Source organism: Bactrocera dorsalis, chromosome 5, assembly GCF_023373825.1.
Source record: "Bactrocera dorsalis isolate Fly_Bdor chromosome 5, ASM2337382v1, whole genome shotgun sequence".
In the NCBI taxonomy this organism is placed as follows: Eukaryota; Metazoa; Arthropoda; class Insecta; order Diptera; family Tephritidae; genus Bactrocera; species Bactrocera dorsalis.
The window spans coordinates 53,264,994-53,281,968 of NC_064307.1; the positions used below are offsets into that span (position 1 = coordinate 53,264,994).

A 16,975-nucleotide genomic window follows, 5' to 3' on the forward strand; every position below is an offset into this window, starting at 1 on the left:
GGAAATGGAATTGAACATCTCCAAAACATCGATTTATCGCATTTTGACCGAACATTTGGGCTAACGAAAGGTGTGTGCATGGTTTGCTCCGCACAAATTGACTGGTGACCGAAAATTGCTCAGAATCCAGCATTTGATCGACGCTTGTGAACTATTAACCACTCCCTGTATCTACCTGATATGGCACCGTGCGACTTCTTCCTTTTCGGAAAAATGCATTTGCCTATGAAAGGAAAGCGTTATGCAGACGTAGAGACCATTCAAAAGGCTTGCACCGGCATACTGGCGGCCATACCGTCCAACGAGCTAAAATACTCCTTCGACAAGCTTTTGGACCGTGCAAAAAGCTGTATTCAAGCAGAAGGAGACTATTTTGAATAAAATAAATTGATTTTGCCGAAAAACATTTGTTCTGTTTTTGTTTAAAGCTCTGTTTACTTTGGAACGCACCTTGTATTTAAATTTTAATTTCGAATTAATTTTGCATATAAAGACTGTCAAAATAATCGTAGTTATATTTCAGATGAGTAAACATGTTTCTGGTACTAATTTGAAAATTAAAGATTTTCATAACAAAATTAACTTAAGTATATATAAATTAGTAACATGCTCTTTGTTGGCTATTGCAACGGCACATCGACGATGTATTGAAACATTTTCATGCACGCTCAAGAGTTTCTCAAAGTTGATTATTATTAGTTGGATTAGCTTCGGCAACCACAAATTCTATAGGGTAGAATTTTGGAGATTGTGCAGGCTCAGGCACTCAGTGACGTGAGTGACAAGTGCCGAGTGCGGCGACTGTTTGTTTGATGACAGGAGATTAATATTTCGTCTTGCCCTCGTTCACTGCCAGACCCATCTGCTTTGCTTCCTTGTCTAGTCTGGAGAAAGCAGAACTAAAGCGCGGGTGTTGAGGCCGATGATATCAAAATCATCGGCATATGCCAGCAGTTGTACACTCTTATAAAATATTGTTCCTGCTCGATTAAGTTCTGCAGCTCGATTAAGTTCTGCAGCTCGAATTAATTTCTCCAGCAGCAGATTGAAGAAGTCGCACGATAGGGAGTCGCCTTGTCTGAAACCTCGTTTGGTATCGAACGGCTTGGAGAGGTCCTTCCCGATCCTGACGGACCTTGGTAACAAATGGTAACAAATTTTAATTAATTATATTAAATTAAAAAAGTTGATAAGCGAAAAATGGAATTTTTTGAATATTATTCAACTAAATCAAAAACTCATTTTAATAAAATTGATTTACTTTTGCATTATAATTTTCTTTGACTGGTGAATAAAGGATCTGAGCTCAAAAGCAATCGGTTTAGAAAGTCCTGATTTGTAGCGGTCCGTTAGTTCTTTCGTATATGATGAGTCGATACATCTTAACGTTCTTATTGCTTGACCCAGCAGATTCTTATGAGAGCTCTCCAATTGAAACTGGTGCATATTGAATAACATCGGGAGCGATGATGAAGGAAGATAATACCAGGAATAATTTGAAGTTAATTCCTGAGCAGGATCTAGCGCAAATCTAATGCATTTATGGTCATTAAACTGATTCCTTTTGAAATTCGAATAGAATAGCGGGTGGACGAAGGTCTGCAGTTTTTCCAAATTTGTTTGTGCTCTTCATCATTTTGCGATTTTATTATCAGTTATACAGGGACATACTACGTATGTCGTAGCAAATAAATTATTGTCTTCCAAATTATTATTTTCAAATTTCTGCTTATATTCGCTCTGACCAAAATTGTCACCAAAGCCACATATTCCAATTGATAATTGGTAATTAAAGGACTCATTCCGTTCATTAATTACATTTGTGACACTATGTGGTCCAATAATTTTTTTATCTGCACTTCAACATCCGATTCTGAGAACTTTTTTTTTGCTCAAGATAACTGTTATCATAGCATTTACCTTGTTTTGTTAATATCAAGTTTTTTGTTGAAGCTTCTAATAAGTGTTCTTCGGTGATAAGTGATAATAGTTACTTCACACATTTTCTAAACACCAAATTCAAAAATATAATAATACTAGCTGACCCGGCGAACTTTGTACCGCCTAACAGTCAATGAATGTGGTGTTACAAATAAGCAGAACTTTATGATTTTTTGAAAGCAATACAATAAATACATATAATATTTATAGCGGCCCGGTACGTGCTTCGCTACGTATAAAGTGAAATATTAAATCAAACTCATTTATAAAAAAAAATATATTTAATTATTTGCTAGCTATCCAAAACATTTGGATAAACAATATTTTTTGTTTTTCCATTTTGAGCATGAATAAACAAACGGCTGGGGGTACCGACCCTGGAACAGGCAACATAAAGTTGGCCATGTGAAAAACATGATTCCTCCAAATTCACACCACAAACGTTAAGTGTTTGCCCTTGAGCTTTGTTGATGGACATCGCAAATGATAAACTCACAGGATGTTGTAATCGTTTGAATTCAAATGGCATATCAGTTAGAATCATAGTGATATGCGGTATTAAACAAACTTCTCCTTTTGATTTACCAGTTAAGATCGTAGCTTCAATCAAATTTGGCAATAAAATTTTCACTGCCAATCTGGTGCCATTACACAGTTTTGGTGGATTAATATTTCGCAATAATATAATCAAAGAACCCACTTTCAGATTCAAGCAATGCGGTGGCATACCAGCCGGTTCTAATGAATTTAAAAATTCAGTTCGATAATTCATTGCCTCATCTTGATTCATAGCACTGTCAATTGATTTATATATCGTGACTACGCCTGGGAGTTTTGCTTGAATTTGAAAATTAATGGCATTGATATGAATGTTCTTCGGTGCTAAAATGGCGCGTTCTATCAACCAATCATGGTTTCTGTAATTCTGAAGAATATTTGGAAAAACACATTCAATCAATTCATCTATCGATTTCGTAATTGTACAAAAATTGTTCGGTACAGTGACCAATCCGTTGGTTCTGTCGATTTGTATTTTGCAATCACCAATTTGTAACAATTGTTTTGAAAACTCATGGGCAGCTGGATCATTTTGTAGGTGAATACGCATATTAATGTTCAGTGTCAATTTTTGTACATATCTCCAAAGAACTGATGACTTCAAACATGCATTTATTTCATCAGCAGGAGTTGACCGAGGAATGAGAGGCAATGTTTGTCGAAAATCCCCTGACAGTAATATCAAAGCACCACCAAAAAGCTGTTGGTTACCACGTAAATCTTGCATTGTTCGATTAAATGCTTCTAGTAATTTTTTATTCGCCATTGTACACTCATCCCATAAAATAATTGACGTTAATCGCTGAACTTTTGCCATAGCAGAATTTCTTGAAATATTGCAAGTTGGAGTTTCAATCACCTGTACATTCAATGGCAATTTTAATGCAGAGTGTGCTGTCCGACCACCTTCTAATGATGTAGCAGCAATTCCCGAAGATGCAAGTGCCAATGCAATTTTCTGTTCCGATCGAATAGTGGCTAAAATCAGTGATATAACGAACGTACCGCCTGTACCACCAGGTGCATCCAAGAAATATAACCCACCTGCATTATTGGAAATGGCTTGCATGATTGTGTCATAGACATGTTTTTGCTGAATATTCATTTTGGTTATATTCGATTGTACAAATAAACGCAAATCATTAGAATTGAATTCCTGCTCACGTTGCAATTCACGATCAAACAGATCATGCATATCACGATTTGGTGCGGTCATACCAATTGTACTAATGTTTTATTTGCAATCCCTAGACACATATCTTCAATTATTATCAAAGCTTCGTTGTACATTTCCAAAGTTATCAACAAATCAGGATTTCTTGCATGATGTCGTATACGAATTAAAATATCTTCTGCAATATTATGTTTATATTTGTTCCATAATTCAAGTGGATTTGATGACATACATGTTGATAATATAACGGCAAACAGCATTCGTAATTGTTGAGGATGAGCCGAAATAGATGCATCATGAAGTGTTGAATCCCAATGAGCATCATCCTCCAACAAATGCAAAAGTTGGCATGCTTCACGGTATGTTTCACACAAATGACCGTTGACTGTTCTCAATTCTTGAAATGATTTTGGGCCATTCACGTTAAGTAATAACAATCTCAAATAAAAACACTTAACATTGTTTGGATGTACTGTATATATTCTGCCAATTGCATCTGTTTGGAAAATGCCTGGATGCCCATGAACTGCTGTTCCTTGTTTACATCTTTGAAATTTTTTCGAAGACACATTCCATGTGTAATACTGAGGCACTTCAGAATATAATAAAGTTATCGCAAAAAAAGCTGTTAACGTAGTTGCTGGTGGTTGCGCTGCTCTTTCCAATAAATTTGCTACATTAAAATAAACACGTTGGCCATTCTCAAGAGTAATTTCATCATTTCTATTCTCACCAGCAACACCGAAAATAGCCAGGATCAGCAGTGTGGTTAGGAATTTCAGCTGATATAAGGTTATCGATTTGATCCGGAGTTACTTTATGTACCAGCCAAATTAGTATATGTGCGTGCGGCAATCCCCTTTTCTGCTATTCAATGGAGTACATATGGCAACGCACCTCCCCAAATACATATAATTTCGCAATTAAATCCATAATTGCTTTACATTTTTGCCGAAAAACACGCGCAGTAATGTCATGACGATGGGTTGTCGACTGTACTGCAAATAAATTGTTTTTGATGTCAGCCCACTGCGGATTACAGGTAAATGTAATGAACAGATCCGGTCGACCGTATTTTCTTACATAACATATGTGCATATTCGTTCATATTCCGTGGGCTACCAATATACGAAGATGGCAATATAGTTAAACGTCCGATGTCATTAATATTAGCATCATTCGCTATCGCATCTTGCAAATGAATATATTGTTCAGATCTTAATTTTGCTTGGTTGAAGCGAATAAAATTAAGACGTTCTGTTTCTATTTTGACGTACATATCAACGATGTACTGATGATATAGTTTACGACATCTCAAGATATAATTTTGTTCTTGTGGACGAACCATCAATCGATAAGAATAAAAATTCATGGCACTAACTTTTTTCTGTACATGTAGACCTTAAAATAAGTGGAAAATGTGACTTAAAAAATTTCTACAAATGGTGAAATGTCAACACACTGAAAATATTATTTACCTGTTCGTGGATCAATTATTGGTATATTTATATTATAGCCATCGTCACCTTTCCAATGCAATATTGGGTAAGTTTCGAAACACGTTGCAATTGGTCATTTCTACGATGAAGTATAATATCACGCGATTGAAACTGATCACCACGAATTACAATTGCAACCTCATCAATTGTCGGTGCATTGAATCGCCTTTCATGCTCTCCAAAAGGTGTTCTATCAGCCCTTATTACGATTTTGTGATGATCAGAGGGCATACGATCGAGAGCAATTTTGAACAATTGAACTAATGCGTTATGCTGATGGAAAACCCTTTGTAGCTCAGAAATAATTTCTCGTCTTGTATTTAAAGCAATTGCTCACACGATACGCTCGATAGAACCTTATACGCGATGTTAATCGATTGGGGAATCGAGTTCGCCTTCTCCTGGCGTTGTGCGTTCACTGCCATTCAGCAGGCTGGAGAAGTGTTCCCTCCATAATTTAAGTATGCTCTGGGCATCGGTCACTAGATCATTTCTTCGCTGCAACACGGCACTCCTCGTCGTACCATCGGTCCTTTTGCACTTTTCGAAAACCAATGGTTTCTGTTGCAGCTGTACGTAAGGCCGCGGCCACGCAGTAAACGATTGAGCGATGAGCTGCTGAGCGACGATTTTGAGCGACGTATGGCTTTTTACTGAGCGACTGTTGTTGAGCGATTAGTTGCTAAAATGCCGTTGTCAAGGGCTGTACAGCGTATATTACCACTTGAAAATACATATCATGTTTATAGAATCTTGCTACGTATAAAAAAAAAGAAAGTATGGTGTTCATCCTATAAACCAAACAAGATGGAGTTTCGGTGAATTTAATCATTTATATCAAAATCTACGTAAACTTCCAGATAGATTCTTTCAACATGTACGATGTCCGGTATTTGTTTAAAATTGCATTTTGTATTTCTCCTCTGACTTCTAATTTTTCAATATTGTTAAATTGCCGCATAAATGGCAAGAAACTTTTAAAAAACTGAAGATCATCATCATCTTCTTCCTTTTTTTCTACCTCAGCTTTTAAAATTTCCATTCGCTCCTTTTTAATTTGGAGAAATTCAGATTCAAACTCGCTTCTTTTTCCCTTTCTTTTCTTTGTTTTTGGTGGCACATTTGTAGAGCAACTGGTGGAAACAGAAGTGCTGGTTTCAGGGAAATCAACAGTTTTAAAAACAGAGTCTTCTTCACTTAGTAGATCGTTAATCAAAGTCGAATAATTAGGATTGCAACATTGATATTGCTCTGGTTCCGAAAGATTCCCATCCATAGGAACCGGAACAACGATTTTTTTAATGAAGCTCATCAAATCATTTTATCATGCTAATACATATGTTAACAATCAATTTTTTTTTATGAATAAAAAAAACACTCACCAGAACAACCACATATTTCTCCCAGTTTTTTCCATATGTTGTCAGTGATATTTTTATTTTTGAAGTCTGTGTGGCTATCCTGCCACAAAACTGGGTAGCTTTGCACCTCAGAAATAAGCATTTCAATGTTAAATTTGTCCATTCTTTCTGTTCGTCGCTCAGCATTCAACTGAAAATTAGAACATGTTTTAATTGTTAAGCGACGTCGCTCAGTCGCAGAGAAATCGCTCAGTCGCTCATCGCTTACTGCGTGGCCACTTCAATAGCATTTCATATGTTTTAATTTCGTCGCTCATCGCTCAGTCGCTCATCGCTCAGTACGTGGCCGCGCACTAAGGAGTTTGAAATGCCGTCCCACAGTTCCCTTATACCGAGTTGTTGACGAGTGCTCTCAGAGAGCAGGAGTGCAAGTTGAGTAAAAAATCGTTCGGCTATCTGTTGTGATTGGAACTTCTCGACGTCGAACCTTCCTTGTGTTTGTTGACGTGCGTTTATTGTTCCACAGAGGCGGGTACGAATCTTGGCTGCAACAAGATAGTGGTCCGAGTCGATGCTAAGACCTCGGACATCTAGAACACTGGAGACGTGCCTTCCGTCTATCATAACATGATCGATCTGCCCACCCTGGCGTTAAAGTCGCCAAGCACGATTTTGAACTCGTGGCGGGGGCAGCTCTTATAGGTGTGCTCCAAGCGCTCATAGAAGGCATTTTTGGTCACATCGTCCTTCTCTTCCGTCGGGGCGTGGGCGCAGATCAGCGATATGTTGAAGAACCTCGCTTTGATGCGGATTGTGGCTAGACGTTCATTCACCGGAGTGAATGATAGTACTCGGCGACGGAGTCTCTCTCCCACCACGAATCCCACACCAAAATTGCGCTCCTTTATATGGCCGCTGTAGTAAATGCCACAAGGGCCTACTCGTCTCAGTCCTTGTCCCGTCCGTCGCATTTCTTGGACGGCGATCACCGTCAGCCTTCACTCTAACGAGCACATCAACTAGCTGGGCAGCGGCACCTTCCCAATTAAGGGACCGGACATTCCAGGTTCCTGACCTCAAATCATAAATCTTAATTCGTTTGCCATAGTCGCCATCAAAAGGAGGGTCACTCATCCGAGCCTTGTTGTTTCTTTTCATTGGGGTGTTTTTACGTGGTTGTATACTGTAAAAGTCGTGAGCTGCTTGAGCCACATGTAAAAGATCGTTTCTGGCCACTCCCAAGTGAATAGCGAACAGAGAACTTTCCTCACTTGCGTTAACTTCTACACATGACTCCATCCTCCCTTCCAGGATTCAGTTTGTATTTTAAGGCTATTGTTCATAGGTGAACAACCAAATAATTTTTCAACTTCTTTATACGTTTTCTTTTTTTAAATAATTTTTTTTTTATAAGATCACGATGATAGTGTAGTGCTTACCTCGTCCTATTGCTGACAAAATTTGAATCAAACTTTTACAAAATGATAAAAAATGTATTAAAAAAAAACACAATACTTACATTTCTGAAAATTGGTTATCAAATTAAATATTTTATTTTTGTGGTTTGATAGTTTAATATATAGATATGTATGCACTATCATTATTTGACTGCCTTAATAGCTCACACTTATGAAAATAAACGAAATTTCAATAGCATGTGCTTATCTACATATGTATATAATTAAATTGGTACTCTTTTATTGGACAGTATCTACAAAACAGTGTTTAAAGCAGAACGTCAAGCAGATAAGGCAAAATAAGAAATTATAAACGCAAAGCTATATGTCGTTTCCATGAAAGTCGGGTAGCCAGGACCGGATCCGGATTTTTATCCGGTCAAGGACTGTCAACTCGGCATAATCCTGCAGCTACAACAACAACTAAGCTATATGCCAGTTCGTACATCCATATCTTCTTCTTTGTTACTGGCGTAGACACCGCTTACGCGATTATAGCCGAGTTAACAACAGCGCGCCAGTCGTTTCCTCTCTTCGTTCCATCGAATGCGATATTCGTCGTCGCCAATGCGCATAGGACCATAAATCTTTCGCAGAACCTTTCTCTCGAAAACTCATAACGTCGACTCATCGGTTGTTGTCATCGTCCAAGCCTCTGCACCATATAGCAGTACGGGAATTATGAGCGACTTATAGAGTTTGGCTTTTGTTCGTCGAGAGAGGACTTTACTTTCCAATTGCCTACTCAGTCCGAAGTAGCACCTGTTGGCAAGAGTAATCCTGCGTTGGATTTCCAGGCTGACATTGTTGGTGGTGTTAATACTGGTTTCTAAATAGACGAAATTATCTACAACTTCAAGGTTATGACTGTCAACAGTGACGACTGTTTGTTTGATGACAGGAGATATTTCGTCTTGTCCTCGTTCACTGCCAGACCCAGTCTGGAGAAAGCAGAACTAACGGGGCGGGTGTTGAGGCCGATGATATCAATATCATCGGCATACGCCAGCAGCTGTACACTCTTATAAAAGATTGTTCCTGCTGGATTAAGCTCTGCAGCTCGAACTATTTTCTCCAGCAGCAGATTGAAGAGTCGCACGATAGGGAGTCGCCTTGTCTGAAACCTCGTTTGATATCGAACCTCGGGGATACCAAATTCAGACATCGCGGCATAAAGGCAGCACCTTTTCGTGCTGTCGAAAGCAGCTATGAAATCGAAGAAGAGGTGGTGTGTGTCGATTCTCCTTTCACGGGTCTTTTCCAAGATTTGGCGCATGGTGAATATCTGGTCGTTGTTGATTTTCCAGGTCTAAAGCCACACTGATAAGGTCCAATCAGTTTGTTGGCGATGGGCTTTAATCTTTCACACAATACGCTCGATAGAACCTTATATGCGATGTTGAGGAGGCTTATCCCACGTTAGTTGGCGCAGATTGTGGGGTCTCCTTTGTTATGGATTGGGCATAGCACACTTAAATTCCAATCGCTGGGCATGCTCCTTATGAGTTCTTCCATCATCCATATACACAGTATTATATACACATGCATACATATATAATCTATATCTTTATATATGTATATAAAAGAAAGTTGATGTTAGTTACACCATTTATAACTCAAGAACGGCTGAACCGATTTGGCTGAAAATTGGTGGAGAGGTAGCTTAAAACCAGGGTAAGGACATAGAATACCTTTTATCTCTTTATGTCAAAATTAATAAATAATTATACATAAAAGAAAATTGTTGTTAGTTACACCATTTATAACTCAAGAACGGCTAAACCGATTTGGCTAAAAAAAAAAATAATTTAAAAATTCATGTTTGTAGAAATCATTTGAATACATACATATATGCGTACAATTTTAAACAGATTCTTCCTCATAAATAATACAATTGCTAAGTATTTGGAATAGTAGAAAGGAAGAGCAACCAAATATGCAGTGAAATAGATTGTAACTGGCTCGGTAAAAATTGAGTATGTATAATACCACGTGCATCCCAAAAGACTGATGTCATAACCTTTGCAGCCGACCTTTTCGTCTTTCCACGCCTGAGAAACGGTTCATCATGTGCAGTCCACTAGAATGACTGTCGATTGGACTCCAGTGGGAAATGATGGAGCTATGTTTCTATCACTGACGAAAAATTTCGGCTTTATTCCGATTAGAGAGCACATAAACACTTCTCAGAATCAGTTATTCGTTTTGTTGGATTATGAACTTGCGAGGCACCTACTTTGCTCATTTCGCCTGTTTCCAGGTTAGCAAATATATTTTCAACGGTGGATTTCCCTGAGCCCAAATTCAATAGTATTTTCTCCAAAAAGCCAAATGCTTTATTAACACACGAAATGCTTTATGGTCCATTTTTTGTAAAGTTGCTTCACAAAATATTATATCTTATTAACTAATAGTTATAATCCAACTAGGTAATAGAAATCATATAGATCAGTGGTTCCCAAACTTATTTTGTCTACCGCCCATTTTGAGAATAAATATTTTTTTAGCGCCCCCATTTTTTCACCTATTTAAAAACCACTATAACTTCAAATTAATTATTGTGACCTATATATGTATGTATATTAACGGAGAATTCTAAACGAAACTTTTACTATAACCAGCAACTTGAAACCTGAGCGCAGTAGGTAACATACAATGGCGCTTAGGTCTCAAGTTAACTCTTACGGGCTCCACCTGCCAATAAGAATGATTATTGAAACACAACAGAGAATCTTTTATTAAAAATAAAACTAAAATAATCGATCCATATATAAAAACTAATGTGAAGGATGAATCTGATGCTGTTTAATAAGTTTGTTAATATCAGGTTCCAATTTACTCAAGAACAGTCGCAAGTCGCCACGTTCGGTAACAAGCAAACGATTTATATTTTTAGTAAGTAGTGTTTTCACAGCTCTAAATCCACGTTCACACAAATATGGCAATGGGAATGCTATCAAGAATCGTTGAACGATTGACCACAATCCAGGGTACTATTGCGAGATCGGTTTTTGTAGCCAAAATTCTTGGTAACCATTTTTGAACTTCATTTTTATTTCCTCGTTTGTGTCAATTCTATAAGTTCTTCTTCCAGCTGAGGCGACATTGCTGTGTTGACATTTGAAAACGGATCCAACACCCAGTCTGGTATTTCCAAGTTCAAAATGTCCTGGTATCGTTCGGTAAAGTCAATGTGGAGGTTTTCCAAATGTTGGCAGTAGGCAAACAATTCGTCGTTACTGCATGATACTAATAAATTCGGAAAATTGTGAAACTCACGTCTGCCTAGATTTTTTTTGTGTAGAAGTAGTTTGGCTGCGAAAGCAGCAACGACGCACATTGGGGTAAAATGTGTCGATTTTGGAGATTAATTCAAAAATCAAAATTCAAGGTACAAATAAATTTTTGGTATCAAACAAAAGTAGATAAAATTCTACATCACTGACTGAACAAATATTTGGCAAAAAATTTACAGTTTTCTTGTAATATTCTCTGAAAATTACAAGTTTATTTCTTTTTGTATGCGCACAGTGATACACGTGATTTTTTTCATTTTACGAAGTTTTATATTTTCTTTAACTGGACAAATCTTGAGAAAATTGTAAAAGAGCCTTCTTGTTCAGATAATTTAGTAAATACAAAAAGATTTCATTTGTGTTTTTACGTGTCTCTAAGTATCTTAATTTTTTTTTGGGCGAAAGCCTTAAAATATTGGGATTTCGACCTTATATGCAGACATATAGTTGTGAGTTAAGCGGGGTAAAGCAAATCTTGTTTCATTCCTGTAATCTATGGCTGTTGTAGTTTCTTTTTGTAAAAAAAAAAAGTTGCGCCAATACTGCGCACTTTCTCAGTATATGCATTTCTTTATGCGAACTGCCTGGTCAAATATACACGAATTTCTCCAGGCAGAAGAAGAACAAATACAGCAATTGCAAAAAAAAGGTTTGTTATTGTTTTTGTTGTTCAGTGCACGCCTGTTTGCTTTGTTCACACCCTACGTTACGACAAGCGGCAGTTTAAATGCATAAGAACATATTCCGGAATAGTCTAAAATTCGCGTTTTACTTACATATGTATAATAATAAACATCATCACATACATTTTTGAAATAAAATTTTGATTTCTTACATTTTGTAATAATTAATTAATATGGCATAAGGTTCAAAAAAAGGTTTAGGGTATATGTAAAATCATGATAACCGACATTGTTTTTTCCTGCGCAATTTTTATTACTAATGTTTGTATGTCATGTGCAGTCGAGAGAAATAACAATAGTGATGCATATTTAACTAACATGGTAAAAGCGATACCGACATTGACTACATTTTATCTATGGTTGATGGAAAAGTATGCAACGCATTAACAGAAACAACACCTACACAAAAATGTTAATTATGTGGAGCTACCTCGAAAGATTTTAATAAAATTGATGAAATGGTGAAGAATGTTGTAAAAACAGCAAATTTACAATTTGGGCTTTCAATACTTCATGGGTGGATTAGGTTCTTTGAATGTCTTCTCCACCTATCATATAAATTGTCTATAAAAAAGTGGCAAGCTCGAACAGAAAGCGAGAAACTATTAGTTTCGGAAAATAAAGCACGGATTCAAAAAGGATTTAAAGATAAAATTGGTCTGATTGTTGACCAACCGAAACCTGGCTTTGGGAATTCTAACGATGGCAATACAGCTAGGCGTTTCTTTCAAAATCCCAAGATGTCAGCAGCAATTATTAAGTTGACATAAATTTGATTAAAAAGATGCATACAATACTCGTAGTTGTTTCTAGTGAGCACGATATTGAGGTACAGAAGTTTCGTAACTACGCTTTAAATACAGCAAAATACTTCGTTGAATGTTATCCAACTCTTCACAAATATTTTATCCATGGACCAGAGATAATATCGCACGCTATGTTGCCAATCGGACAATTATCAAAAGAAGCTCAGGAAGCTCGAAACAAAGATTTTAAGAATTTTAGAGAACATTTTTCTCGCAAATGCAGCAGAAAAAAAGCAAATGAAGACATATTTAACAGACTTTTAATAAGTTCTGACGCCGTTATATCAACCACAAGAAAATTACAAAAAAAAGTGCAGGATTTACCCGAAGAAGCATTAGAGCTGATCGTGATAGAGAGTGGCAATAATAATGAAGTTTATGATGACGATGATGATGAAGGCGATGATAAAAATTCAAGCGAAGACGACAATGATCATGAATATGATTATAGTGATGAAAAACAGTTTATATATTTTAAATAAAATTTGAAGCTTAAAAAAAATAAAAATTTAGAAAACCGATGTTCAGCATATTTTTGTTTTTAAGATATAAAAAAAACACAATCAAAAAACTCGAATTGCATTATTTTCTTACTTCTTTATGATTAATTAACTAAAAAAAATAACTTTTCCATAACTAGAAGACTTGTGGGAATTAATCTCCATTTTGAGCACCATTTACCCCACTGTGCGACGTTTTTTGTTTTAATTAAATTTAGTTTATCGCCTTGCAGTTGGAGATTCATGTCGTTGAACAATTTATACAGGTCTGTCATGTAAGCTATATCATTTTTTGATGTTATGAGTTTGTCTTGAAATTCTGTATCTTTAGTTTCCAAGAACTCTATAACAGAGTCAAACAGGTTGTAGAATCAAGTCAGACAATTGCTTCTTGATAGCCAACGAACTTCAGTATGAAACAACAAACGATTGAAATCCTCGTCATTAGTAACACAAAGCTGATGAAATAATCTATCATTCAAAGAGCTGTTGCGGATTTTATTGACTGCTTTGATGACATATTGCAGTGATTAAAATAGTTTTTCACTTAAGTTTCTAGCAACTAAATGTTGTCTATGAATAACGCAATGTCCAACAAGGACATCTGGAAGTATATTTTTTAAGTACGATATGAAGCCTTTATGGCACCCTATCATAGCCGGAGCACCATACGTAGCAATTGAAATAATATTTTTCAAAGGAATCTCTTTCTCATCGCAAAACTTTTCCAATATATTGAATATGGTTTCGCCTTTTGTATCGGTCTCTAAATTTCTAGCAAATAATACATAGTTCTTCACATATTTTCTCATTTTTAACAAACCTCACGTAAGACAACAACAATGCTTCATTAGTTGGTAAAGTGGACTCATCGAGCTGAATTGAGAATTGGCATGTCCTCAGGTGATCGCACAATGATTCTTCAATGTTTTCAGCCATTTCATCAATTCGTCTTTGCACCGAATTATTACTCGAAGGAATTTTTCGGATAATATCTGCGGCGATTTATGAAGCACGGTAGTTATTACTTCATTTATTGCTGGCAATATTAACTCTTCTCCGATGTTATGTGGTTTGCCTTTTTGAGCAATTAACAAAGAGATATTGTACGAAGCTCGAAGTCCGTCGTCATCTTGCTTAGCAGCCGCCGAAAATAGTTTTGTTACACTTGGCTGAGTATTATGCTTCTTCTCTAGGTCTTGAAAATATGCTACATTCTTGTCTCTCTTATCTGGATGCATTTTATTCAAATGATCTTGCAGTCATGAAGGCTTCATTGCTTCATTCGAAAATGTTTTTAGACATAGAAGATACAAAGGCGAGGATGGGTTTGTGGGATTTTCAATGAATCCGAATTTAATGTATTCCGCACAGTATTGTCGTCTCTTCTTTTTTACTTTCGACATTGTTTTGCTTTGAGAAATACGTTTAACTTCGCGAGTAGTGTAAAGGAGGCGTAAGTAATGCTCATCTATTGCGCGCAAAACCACAAATGAATATAAAATAAATATTACATTGTTTATATAGGAATGCTTAAGCACAATTATTATATAGTAGTCCAAAAATATGAATTCTTATTTTCCTTATCTTTATCCTTTTTTATTTTCCCCAGAAATACGTTTGTAAGAAAGAATAAAGATCCCTTTTTTATTTTCCACATAAAAGATTTAAGAACTTCAAAAGCTCAAAACGTGCGCTACATCAGCTCGAACCTACCTACCCTACACCTTTGCGCAAATGATTAGATTATGATAGCAAATGCCCACATACAGATTTGGCAATGGCAATAGCAATACGTTTGACAGTTAGTATTCTATAAATTCTATCCTGTCGAGATGCTCCGTTATGAAATGGAGCGACCGATTGACATGATTTTCATTTTTTCTATATTCAATATAATAAGACAGATATATGAACTTCGCGGAGAGAAATATAGAACCGAGTTTGAGCAATCTTTAAATTCATATTACGAGTAGTTGATGTTCACAAGTTTTATTGAGCGTCGAGAGCTCATGTAGTCGTTGCCTAAGAGGCCTCCTAGCTGAATAAGATTACAAATAACCCCCCAGGCCTCTACACAATGCCCCCATTTTCTTTCTGGGTCTCTTACCGCCCCCCTTGACACCTGCAGCGCCCACAAGGGGGCGTTATCGCCCACTTTGGGAAACACTGATATAGATGGTAGTAGTATTATCTATGTATCAGCCACAGTGAAGCGTGGATGGGTCCTCTAGTCTTTATATAAAAAATTACGTGTCACTTTGTTTGTCCGCGATGGACTCTTAAACTACTGAACCAATTTTACTCAAACTGCGCACACTGTGTCCAGTTTGAAGCAACTTAGAAGATAGGATAGTCAAAACGATTCATAAATAAGAAATACAGTGAAAACTGCATTAAATGGGCGCTCTATTAAGATAACATCTCCATTAACATATTGACCGGTCCCACAATTTGTTGATATTTATTACATACAATCTATTAAACGGACAACTCTAATAACTGGACAGAAAGGCTGGTTTGTCAGTGTCTAATTATGGGAGATTTCACTGTATATATTTCTAAATGTACGAATGTATTCACAACCCTCAAAAAAATATAATACAATTGAACTTCCATAACTCAAACTTCTATAACTCGAAGTTCTCCATTACTCGAACTCTTGAATTAGCAATACAAGTCAAATTGCATACAAATTTTCAGCCATAACTCGAAGATTTTTTGTGGATTATTGTGATTCGAGTTAGGAAAGTTAAAAACGGTTTCGCCTTTATTCGTAAATGAAAATTTCATATAGTTAGAATAGTTTATTATATGAATAATAGTATAAAATATATACCACAGCAACCCGTGGCCGGATCCTTTAGTATTATATAATATTTTTGAATAATAAAATTTTATTCCTTAGTTATACTGATTCTTCTTAGTTTATTGCATTAATTTAATTATTTTTGTTTTTATTACTTTTTCTGTTTAGAAACCTCCTGGCACAATTACGACAGGAGCTGGGAATCCTGTTGGTATTAAGGATGCCACGCTGACTGTGGGACCAAGGGGTCCAGTATTGTTGCAGGATGTCAAGTTTTTAGATGAGATGGCTGCTTTCGACCGTGAACGTATACCAGAGCGTGTGGTTCATGCCAAAGGTGCCGGTGCATTTGGATATTTTGAAGTAACACATGATATTACAAAATATTGCGCGGCTAAGGTATTTGAGAAGGTACATAAGCGTACGCCGATTGCTGTGCGTTTTTCCACTGTGGGTGGAGAAAGTGGATCAGCTGATACCGCTCGTGATCCACGCGGTTTTGCTGTAAAATTTTATACTGAAGATGGTATTTGGGATTTGGTGGGCAATAACACACCTATTTTCTTTATTCGCGATCCAATTTTGTTCCCCAGCTTTATCCACACTCAGAAGCGTAATTCGCAAACTCATTTGAAAGATCCTGATATGTTCTGGGACTTTTTAACTCTTCGGCCGGAAAGTACTCACCAGGTATAAAGGGAACATATGAAAATATAAGTAAAGAAGGACTAAATTCGGGTGTAACCGATATTTTATACTTTCGCAATTTGCATAGGCACTCAGGTCCACGTTTTCAGTGTCTGCGAACTTGATAACTAATGGTCTTATTTCGACCATTTTGAGACGTTAGATGTCATAACTTAATGGAATTATTTGTTTTCTTCCGATACA

General features: G+C 36.7%; 1 protein-coding gene across 2 annotated transcripts in view; it reads left to right on the plus strand.

The window, feature by feature from the left end:
- Nucleotides 1-16,975, plus strand: part of LOC105227717 (catalase) — a 39,158-nt gene that overhangs the window by 8,474 nt on the left and 13,709 nt on the right. Inside the window, exon 2 of one of the 2 annotated variants that reach the window (XM_049458104.1) lies at nt 16,253-16,774. The exons of the other annotated variant lie outside the window; for it this stretch is intronic. Within the exon in view, the coding sequence (XP_049314061.1) occupies nt 16,253-16,774 (522 nt within the window). The remainder of the gene's footprint in view (nt 1-16,252; nt 16,775-16,975) is intronic. 2 annotated transcript variants of the gene reach the window in all.